The sequence below is a fragment of the Pygocentrus nattereri genome, chromosome 2 (assembly GCF_015220715.1).
Source record: "Pygocentrus nattereri isolate fPygNat1 chromosome 2, fPygNat1.pri, whole genome shotgun sequence".
Taxonomy (NCBI): Eukaryota; Metazoa; Chordata; class Actinopteri; order Characiformes; family Serrasalmidae; genus Pygocentrus; species Pygocentrus nattereri.
In genome coordinates, this window is record NC_051212.1 from 37,606,080 (window position 1) to 37,617,534 (window position 11,455).

Consider the following 11,455-nt stretch of genomic DNA (forward strand, 5'->3'; position numbering starts at 1 on the left):
CCGTTTTCACCTGTTTCTTGTTAACCACCTGTGTCTCGTTAACCTGTGCCTGTATTTAAGCCCTGTGTTTTCCCCTGTGAGTTTCTGTAACAATGTTACAGAAAGTTATTTTTCTGTATATTGGAGAAAAAAATCCTCTTTGACTCCACAAAGGTGGTCTTAACTACTGCCCTACAGTCAATTATATTGGACAAATAATTTCAACAGCAGTACTAAGCAGAAGAACAAAAAACTGTTGACTCAAAATGCAAGGCAGAAATCTAATATAATAATTGTTATAGATACTGCAGATAGAGATTAGGTATAAAAATGCTGGAGAATTCCTTTAACCATGTGAAATGAGGCATTCGCTAATGTGTTTCTATAACATTTGAAGATATATCAATATGGTATAACTGCAATATGATACAGAATTAATAATTAAACCTTTCCTATCTTTCAAGAACAACTAACATCTCAAAATATCTTGCCTTCAAGAGATACTAATGCTCAAATCTAATACTAAAGCACAGAAAGATCTGCTTACAAATGTGTCTTAAATATCTGCCTGCCAGTGAAATTCAGCAGTGCTAAAATGAGCACCTAGAGTGTTAAACTGGTCTTCGGCTCACACTATATTGCTACAAGGCTCTTCTGTAAACACTATAGGTGTTAATTTAACACTGCTGATCCTGCTGTGCAACAACTCCCACACACAAAAACCTACAAAACTGAGGACCACTGTGGAAACAAGCCTTGTGGATTCATTGTGTCTTAATTCTTAAAGACATTTAGGATATGCAGAATGTACTATTCAGACCGAGGTTTGGCCGATATGGAAAAACTATAATATTATAACAACTGAACGCATGTTCACCATACACAGTATACGTCACAATATTTTATTTGGTTTGCCAACAACTGAGAACAGACAAACCATTAAACAAGAAGTCTGTCAAAAATATTAGCTATGAAAAATATTTATTGGAAAACTATTTAAGAAGGAACAGGAACAAAAATCTAACAGTTGGTAAACAGTAAATTAATACAATATCCAATCAGTTCTTGTTTCATTGCATTTTATGCAGTTATGAGATACACTGGTTATTTACAGACTCTCTATAATTGACCTAAATCCATCTTTTTTATGATACACGCTCCTGTTGAGTGTTTTATTCTGCATTCACATGTTTGAAAAAATGCCATTCTGCACTTCATAACTGCATGAAGCCACACAAACATGGACATGTTAACTGTGCTACTGGCAAAAATGGATGATTGTGAGAGTGTAGATTGTGTATTCAAGGTGGAAAAAGGCAGAAGGGCACTCTGCATTCTTTTATTTTTTCTTTAATAATGCTGGATTCATCTGAAATTCTATGGCTCGCAAAAAAAAACAAAAACAAAAAATCAACATTTAGCTTATTCAACCACTGCAGTCAATGGCAAAAGTTCACCAGACAGTTTTATGGTTGCAGTCTGCGGAAAGTTTTCAGACGCAACTCTATGGTAAACAATGGATTTTCCATATGCCGACATGTAAAAGCATAGGAATTACTGATTACACCAACAATATACTCTGAAATATGTATTGTGTCATCATTTGTCACAATAAGGAAAATATTATTATATTGCCCACCCTTATTTCAGCGTTGCTTGTATTTTATGTAATTTTAAGGTATAAATTATCAAAATTATAGTAAGCTCGAGTTACCAACCAAACTACATATGTCCTAAAAAGACAAACCTGCCTGAGGTTTGGTACAGCATACAGTACAGTACAGGTACAGTCTTCCAGTCATTCATCTGAATAGGCATCATTACACAGATATCACACATACAATAGTGAGCAGAGACCACCCTTTGCTCATTTAATTTCCAGTCAAAGCAAACAGTACAAGAGCTATTTGAGGAGATTTGATGTACCTAATGAAGGGGAGAGTCAAAGGAAAACAGCTAAAAACAGGAGTTTATAAAACTAAAGTTCAAGAAATTATTAAAAGCTATTAAGAAAACCGTGCCAGAAATCACAGATCACTAATACTGTCACCATCAGAAAAAACAATACATAAAGCTTTCAACTTTGATAGAGGACAATATCAATCTCCACTGAACTCCTCTGCTTCAGATATGAAGAAACCTACAGGAGTTTCTGTACATCCTTGCACTGTGAGAAGACAACTCAACACTATGAGTCTGAAAGGCTGTGTAGCTGCCACTAAGCCCTTACAAAGAGAAGAAGAATAATTAAAGAAAAAAAAGAAACTGTTTGCATGCTCAGAACAAAGGACCACCCTTGAGCCCAGACCTCAATATGTGTTTGGGTTACTTGGAATGTGAGAAGCAGAAAATGCAACCACTGAACTGTGTTGTGGAAAAATATCATTAAAATGTGTTCCCCTTACTGAACACCCACTACACACACGCAATGCCCAGTGTGCTTAACAAGTGTTTCCCTAAGTGTTGTGTACAATAAAACCACGTTACACTCGTGGATACGAATAATGTCACACACACACAAACAACAGGAATAACAAAGCTAGAGCTGCAGGCTAACAGTCGTATTCCATCTGCGTATCTGCCTCTCTTTCACTCACTGTCACACATGTCTACCTGCAGGGGACATGGCAAGCATCAATAGACTGTAAAGTCATTATCTCAGCAGGCATAAGATAATATTCGAAACAGATTATGCACTACTATTATCGTACACATATATAATCTGACGCGTTTCTCTAAATGCAAGAAATATATACGAAAATACAAAAGAAATATACAAAAAACCTTGGAGCAGCTCTTAAAGCCCAAATGTAGTCAATCAGCCAAGTCATGTCTGGTGCCTTTAAAAACGGACAAAAGTAGTAGCAGCCATCTTGAAGCCAGAGTTTGTTTTATAGTTTTGTTGATTTTTCCAGATAACAGTATCAAAAAATAAGAGAAATCAGCACTCATCGTCTGCAGTCTCCATGGATTTATTTTCCATATTAACAAATACAGCAACTAGCAAGCTCAATGACCTAACAAAGCCTATGGGGGAAACTAAATGGAAAATAAATCCTTGATGTCTGCAACAAATGAGTGTGGAGCCCTCCATTTTTTGATTACTGGAATTTTGCTTGAAATCAACACACCAGTAACGATTCTGGGGTGCATAAATTATTTTTACACTTAAGCAAGCCAGCAATATAACAGTATAGTTAACAGTATGTTTGCTATTACTTAACCACTTGACATGATTTAAGGCAGTCCTGCAGTTTGCATGATGCTAATATGGGAAAACCTTCCATTACGTCTTAGCTATATTGGCCATATAAACAGGCAAACTTTTAAAAAGCAGATTTTTCAGACTTTAAGTGCGTACGAAACCACAAATGTCTTACAATTCTAAGCCTGAGGAAGAAGGTGCAGGAATTCAACAGCAATGCTGCTTTCCACATGTCAGCCTGGCATTAACCTTATGCCCAACTGCCTGGAGACTCAGGCAGCCAGCCTATGAAATATTAACAGTGCTTGGGCCCCAAAAGCAGATAAGCCACTGCAGAGGCCTTCTGTGTAATCCACGCCAAGGAGTGGTTTCAATTCTCACTACAGTACTTTTTCTACAAGTGTAATATTAAGACATGGTTGGTTTTGGCTGAAAATATGAAAAGCATTCATTGATTATCACCACAGGGAATAGTGGCAAAATGAAGTGTTAATTATGCATGTTGTCTCGTGTTCTGTGAGCGGCCTGTATCCGCCATGCAAAACACAATGAGGCAGTTTAAAGGCTGAGTCAATTTTCATGAATTTCTGCTAAAATTAGCCTGATTGACAACACTAGTGACTCATTATTATTCCAAAGATCTTAAATGCTGCTGTTTCTCAAACCCAGCTCCAGGGATGCAGTAAAATTAACATGGTTACAACCTTGTGATGAAAAATTGTTAGAAACTACTGACAAATTGAGTGCTTCCTGTTGAATGGAATGTATGTTGACACAGCTGGAGGTCAGATAAAGAGATTTCTTACAGCTCTTATCATATCATCTGTTGTGACCCAAGACTTGTCATTCCAATGAGGATGAACTGAATGCCTGCACTATGCATAGAAACTTAGGGCTGAAAGATATTGGGGAAAACTTTAGATTTTAAACACTATGATAGATGGAGTCAAAATGACTATATTGCAATTGCAATATACCTCCAATATACTGAAAATACATTAGCGAGGACTTGACGTGACATGCTGAAAACCTGGCCTGTGTTAGTTTTCATTCAGTGTAGCGCAGAGCAATGAATTGTTTTTGTACTGAAATTACAATTTGAAGAGTGCAATTTTGACTAAATCCAACATTCTTCAGCACTGCCCAAACAGATTTTAATTGGGAACAATAACTTAATAGCGTAGTGCTTGTAAACACTACATTGAGCATTCAAGTCTAAAAAGAATTTATATGCTGGTCTATGTGGCAAATAAAACCTGAGGGTTCATTTACAGCCAATATCCGAAAATAAATCTCGGCTGTAATTTTTGTCTTAAAAAATGCAATTAGATATTTTCCCCAAATTATTCAGCCTTAATTCAGTCATTTACCAGAGGATCATTTTTACTTTTGCCCCCATCAACAATATTAGTACACGTTGTGCAGCCCTACTCCATTTTATAATGATCATGGAAACCTAGGCCTCTGAGACAAACCAAATATTGTTGAACTGCCCAAAACCTGAGTGACTGAACCATAAGACGAACAATGCATACTGTCAATCAGCTCCCGCGAGAGATGTAATGATTGTGATATACACAGTGAGTGAATCAGTATCAAGAAGCTGCTCAAAAGGACAGATTAAGTCACAACTCAGATAAAGCATCCCAGAGCTCTAGGTCATGGTGGGCATTAATCTTATGTGCTTTCCTAAAACCATTACCACCCCTGTAGTGAAAAAATAAACTGTACTGGCTGTCTGTACCCGTCTACAACGCACAACAGCCATGGTGAGCATGTCACTTCGCTCTGCCTGCTCTGCTGGGGAGGACCGTGGATATTAAAAGAAAAGCAATCCTCTTACATGACTCTCGGACCATGTGGGGAACACCAGTACTGTCTTGACGACTAACGGGTCTCAAAACCTATTGGGTAGTGAATTAAGCTGGAAGAAACAGCAAGGCTACCAAAGAATTCTAGGATACAATCAAATATAAAGAAAGAGTGATGGCAGGCCAAAGGTCCCATCCTAACACAGCACACCTACTAGGTGTCATCTACTAGACAAGCCAGGCCCAGGCATTTACAAATGGATGACAAACCCATGAGCAACCACTACCACTGCAAAGTCGAGGGGATCCCCTCCTCTTCCCCTTCCTCTGACCTTGCAGGAATAATACAGCTCTGAAGCACAGCTTTCAGTATCGAGCTTGCATCTTTAAGCAAACGGTGAGGAGCAGCATTAATAAATAAAGGCTTTTGGCTTGGATTGCAACAGCCTTGCTGGGTCCAACTGCCCCGTTTACCGTGTCAATTCATTCCCTGACATGATATAATACCCAGCTGAAGCAGCTACGTGTGTGCCCTGAAATCATACTGGGGTCAGCTTTCTGCCCCAGGACATCCTACTTGCCATTTTAAATAAAAATGTATTATTTTTCCTAACACAGCTGTGGTTTGCGAGGGAATCCTGCCATGAAGCACCCTTACATCTGTATCTTTCCATTGACAGTGCTGGAGAAGATTGCAGGCTGACACTGCAACTGTCAGGAGATGCGAAGACATTTATTTGGTCACGAAACGAAGAAGCATAAGCACGGCTTAAAATGTGGTTTGTGCGCATGGGCACAGTTTACAACGAAAAAAGCTCGGGTTTTCATGTCGAATGAGGAATTTTTCACAGCCATCGACCATAAGCTGTACCTGCTCCGCCTGAACCTACCAGAGCATCTTTCCTGACAGCTCCTTCTGACAGAGAAAATAAAAGCTGCTGTCTTATCCTGTCTGAGAAATCCCCAGGGAGCTAGACACGCATAGGAAGCATTTTGGAAATATGTGCCTTTACCTTCTCTTGAGCCCGAGTGAACCTCTTTTGGACGTTTTTGGCGAAAATCCCCGTCTTTATTTCGGCCATGGCTGCTGGTACTGAAGCGAGCCGAGCGTTTTCAGCACCTCCAGGGAGAAGCGGGGGAGGGCGGAACCTCTCTTAAAGCGACAGGACCCGGATGCAACACGAGCCCTCGTCGTTTTCGTGCCATATTTCGCTAAACGACACTAATGCAGTGTTGTTCGAAAGCTTTAATCACAAAATACACACGACACCGAAGTCTTATTTTGTTCAACATGCTTGTTTTGACAAACCCTGTCCGTCTCACCCTTTAAGCCTGAGCATGGCTCGGCTCGGCTCGGCTCGGCTCGGCTCAGACTCGTAGCTGCCAGTGACTCACACTCTGAGCTGCTGCTTCTCTGGCTTGGCTGAGGCGTTACAACCGGGCTGCCATAGACCGCTGTAGTCGTGTCGTCATTTTGTAGTCTGGGCCATGTTGCTATGCCCATATTAGGAACTCCGGGCCTAAACATCGTTTCTCTCCGACCAGAATAAACAGGGTTTTCGAAAAGTCGCCTCTATCGCACCCTGTGTTAAATACAAATGTTCAGAACCCGATACGTTTTGTCCTGTGAACATTCTTCTCCTGAGTACCACTGATCATCTGAATTACGAGGTCATTCTTCTTCTTCGTCTTCTTCTTTCGGCTGCTCCCTTTAGGGGTCGCCAAGGTCATTAAAGAGTTAAAATATGAACATTAAGAAGCTGACTTCAGCTTCATGGAGGGTTGAAAGCCCTGATATGAGAAGGTTTCTCTATTTCCACTTAACAGCTGAGTGATAGTAACTTATTTTGCTGTTTAACAGAACCGACAGGTCAGTATTTTGTCTAGTTTGCTAATGTTTGTGATAGTCACAGTTGCTGCACCATTTAAGGTGGAACGGGAACATTGAAAAAGGTGAGGTGGCAAAAAAAGAAGCTAAATTCAGCCTCGTAGTTTTAACACGGGTAGTATAAGGTGTTTTAGCCAGAGGTGGATGAAGTACACAAATCATGTACATGAGTTAAAGTAGATAAAATATTACTCCAGTAAAAGTAGAAGTTCCTCCCTTTAGACCTCCACTTGAGTAAAAGTACTGAAGCATTTACTTTCAAATGTACTTAAGTATCAAAATTAAAAGTACTAAAAGATTAATTATGGCTCTGTTGTCTGAAATGACTGGCTTCATGAACTCATTTCAGGTGAAAATCCTCCAGCGTCTCTCTTGGTAAACCAGTCTTTTAATAGAATGTCATTAATTAGTGACACTGACATCTATTCAAATGATCATAAGCACAAAACACTGAAGGTAAACAGTTTCCATCAGGGAGAACCAAGTGGCTCTGAAATCACTTTTTACAATCAAGCAACGTTTCAGTTTAAGATTTATTTACAACTTAGTTCCAAGTTTAAGTTTAATAAAAAACTGGCTTTAAACTCAGGATTACAAATAAGTTTCCTTTATTATATTGATCTGTAGGTCTCTGTTCATAAACATAAACCAGCCCAAACTAATTTGCTATAAAATGAAATGGTGTTTGTATAAATTCAGAAAAAAAGACGCTTCAGTCACGACTGCATATGTGTACATATTCCTATATTGTGGTGTATTTACACAAAGTTAGGTTAATTCCATCATTTAGGTAGATGTATATGCTCTCGAATTTTTGCACTGCTGAACTGACGTTGAACCGTGTGCTCCACTGGGGTGTTATGACAAACAGGTCAAAACAAGCTCACAACAAAGTGACCGCTGTGCCCCGATTGGTGCTCTTGCTTTGCACTTCTTTTGTTTTGACATGTTACATTTTTATACACACAAAAACCAAAAGGAACGACAGATTTCTCAAACTGTAGTGGAGTAAGAATTAAGATATTTGACATTGAAATGTAGTGGAGTGAAAGTAAAAAGTCGCCCAAAATGGAAATACTTAAGTAAAGTACAGATGCATGAAAAAACTACTTAAGTACAGTAACAAATTACATTTACTTAGTTACTGTCCACCACTGGTTTTAGCCTACCAAAACATCCTACATAGAGGTTTTACTTATGAGTATACCCATAAATATGCGCTACAGCAGAACATTTCAATATCGAGAGCACCAAGCAGACAACATTGTGGGCACCAAAACACTACATTGTCACAACATAACTGTGTTTGCATGGATAAGATAGCACAACTTGTCTGAGCACCGGCTCAGCCCGCCTTGGTTTCGTGTACTGACATGTTTACAACCTCTTAATTCAGAGGATCCAGTGGTATTCAGGAGAAGAATGTTCACAGGACAAAACGTATCAGGTTCTGAACATTTTTATTTAACACAGGGTGCGATAGAGGCGACTTTTCAAAAACTCTGTTCATTCTGCCCAAATAGAAATAGAGCTTAGACCCGGAGTTCCTATATGGGCATAACGAGGACTACAGAATGACGCACGACTACAGTGGTCTATAGCATACAGAAGAGGGGCCACGCATTACGATAAGGAACCGCTACAGTGGCCACTGTGAATGGCAGGTCACAAATAAAATAACAACACAGAAACAAATTAAATGGAAAAACCCGCGCTTACAGGTTGGTAAGTGTAAGAGTATTAGGAGATTTATGGACGCTACGACTGGGGTCTCTGCTGAGAAACCCATAGAAACTAATAAGTGTTTAGCTTGTTTACTGATTGTTTTGTAATGTGTTTTGGCTTTTATAACGGGTTGATATTACAAGGATCATATTGGTTTAAAAGTTAACCAAAGGCTAATTCTAAATGCATTTGATGGTTTCCTTTATATTGAAATATAATCTTTAAAATACTCCAAAAAGACAGTAATGTGTAAATCCATTCAACATGGCTTGCTTCCATTTTCACGAGTCATCCATTGTAGGTTATTCAAAATTTTGTGTCCCACAGCATTCAATCAACCCTGTCACCTGAATACATTCACACATTGAAATTTCTGGAATATTCAAAAACATGTTTAACAGGAATTATCATCCATATTTTCTGAGAATCATATGAAGAAGAGATCTCCAGTTTCTTTTTCTTTATTTATGGTGGCATTATAATATTGACGGACATGCTTACCTTCAACCCTGTCACCCAAATTATGGATAGAAAGTAAATAATTCTTTAAAAAAACATTTTAAGTAAATCATGAGAATGACTATAATAGCATTATGCCTTAAGCGTTGATGCTAGTTAACCACATTTTGTGTATTTGCTAAAAAATTCAACCATGTTACTTTTAACCCTGTTACTCTTACAAACTACAGTCAAGAATGTAAAAATGTGATATTGTTCTTGATACAGTATTAACACATTTTTTAATAATTATATTCACATTTCGTTAGACGCAATGTTAAAATGTAAATAACGTTTTTTTTAGGAGTCCCTGCAATGACGGCAAAGGATGGAAAGCAAAGGCTGTGTTCAACATAGTTTACATCCTGCTTACATACGTATGCAGGATATGACCAACATGAGTTTCTCCAGTATGCCAAACATACCTAGATGATGCACTACTCTGGCCAAATAGTCCAGCATGTGGAAGTCATCTTAGTGATATAAAGCATGCCATAAGGTAAGCCAGTTGTATCACCATAGCAACGTGTCCTCTGAAGCTAACCTACTTGCAGTTGATTGAAGCTTACAACTTTCCACCTCTTACACGATTCTGTCTGTCTTTTGTGCTTTTCAGATCATTTAGATATCTCTGTGCATGCACTGTGAAAATAGCTGTGCAGTGTGAGAGAATTTATAATGCTCTGTCTGATCAAGAGGTGTTTCATTATTGAACAGTTCCTCAGTTAGTCTTATACTTTTTACAAAGTGTAAAGACATTTTGTACTTTACACTTAAAGTTGTTAATCATTCTTATTTCTTTATATTATTTTTATGTAGACCTTCTGTTTCCTTGGCCTTTCTTCAAAGCTGTATGCATTATTCTCTTGTTTGGTATTGTATTACTCTGCTTGTTTTGCAATATCTATTTTCATTTTGCTTTAGTTATGTTAAATCAAAAGGCCTCACAGCACTGCAATATCATGGGAGTTTACTGGGTCCCAATCAAGACTTTATCATTAACCAAATACCCTTTTAAAAAGACTTCTCATGTTGTCGTCTGAACGCATCTGCAGTCACGATTGCAGGGGTGAGTTTCAGGGACCGTATAGAGTAGAACAGAATGTAATAAGCTTTATTGTCCATTTATTTAAATTGCACAAAATAAAAACAATAATTAGATAAATAGCAGAAAAAGTTTACATACAGATACAAAATACACTAGAAGTCTTTGGCATGAAGCTCTAAATCAGTGGGTAAAGCCACGCCCACTAGACTCATCAAGTATAGCACACAATAAAAAATACCCAGTTTCAGATTTCACGTATGTACCCTGGAAGTTTATCTGACAGCCTTGAAGTAGACACTGCAGGTCTGTATGCTCCTCTTGGAAAGGCAGCTTTTAAAAGTCTTGGTGAAATGAAGACTGGTGAAGTATTCTCCTCCAAATATGTTTAGAACATAAACTTTATACAACGCCAATTCCAATGAAGTTGGGACATTGTGTAAAACATAAATAAAAACAGAATATGATGATTTGCAAATCCTCTTCAACCTATATTCAATTGAATACGCTACAAAGACAAGATATTTAATGTTCAAAGGGATAAACTTTATTGTTTTTTGCAAATATTCACTCATTTTGAATTTGATGCCTGCAGCACGTTCCAAAGAAGTTGGGACAGGGGCAACAAAAGACTGGGAAAGTTGAAGAATGCTCAAAAAACACCTGTTTGGAACATTCCACAGGTGAACAGGTTAATTGGAAAATGGGTGAGTGTCATGACTGGGTATAAAGGGAGCATCCCTGAAAGGCTCAGTCGTTCACAAGCAAGGATGGGATGAGGTTCACCACTTTGTGAACAACTGCGTGAGCAAATAGTCCAACAGTTTAAGAACAACGTTTCTCAACGTGCAATTGCAAGGAATTTAGGGATTTCATCATCTACAGTCCATAAAATTATCAAAAGATTCAGAGAATCTGGAGAAATCTCTGCAAGTAAGCGGCAAGTTAGAAAACCAACATTGAATGCCCATGACCTTCGATCTCTTAGGCGGCACTGCATTAAAAACCGACATCATTCTGTAATGGATATCACCACATGGGTTCAGGAACACTTCAGAAAACCACTGTCAGTGAACACAGTTTGTTGCTCCATCTACAAGTGCAAGTTAAAACTCTGCCATGCAAAGTGAAAGCCACATATCAACAACACCCAGAAACGCCGCCAGTTTCTCTGGGCCCGAGCTCATCTGAGATGGACTGACGCAAAGTGGAAAAGTGTCCTGTGGTCTGACGAGTCCACATTTCAAATTGTTTTTGGAAATCATGGACGTTGTGTCCTCCAGGCCAAAGAGGAAAAGGACTGT

General features: G+C 38.6%; 1 protein-coding gene across 3 annotated transcripts in view; it reads right to left on the reverse strand.

Annotated features, from left to right (window-relative positions):
• amph (amphiphysin) overlaps positions 1 to 6,303 on the reverse strand; it is a 48,540-nt gene extending 42,237 nt beyond the window's left edge. The window contains exon 1 of one of the 3 annotated variants that reach the window (XM_037547357.1): positions 6,009 to 6,303. In XM_037547357.1, coding sequence (XP_037403254.1) covers positions 6,009 to 6,077 — 69 coding nt within the window. In that variant the 5' untranslated portion in view covers positions 6,078 to 6,303. The remainder of the gene's footprint in view (positions 1 to 6,008) is intronic. The other 2 variants (XM_037547359.1, XM_037547368.1) reach the window with 2 other exon arrangements.
• Positions 6,304 to 11,455: the final 5,152 nt, after the last annotated feature.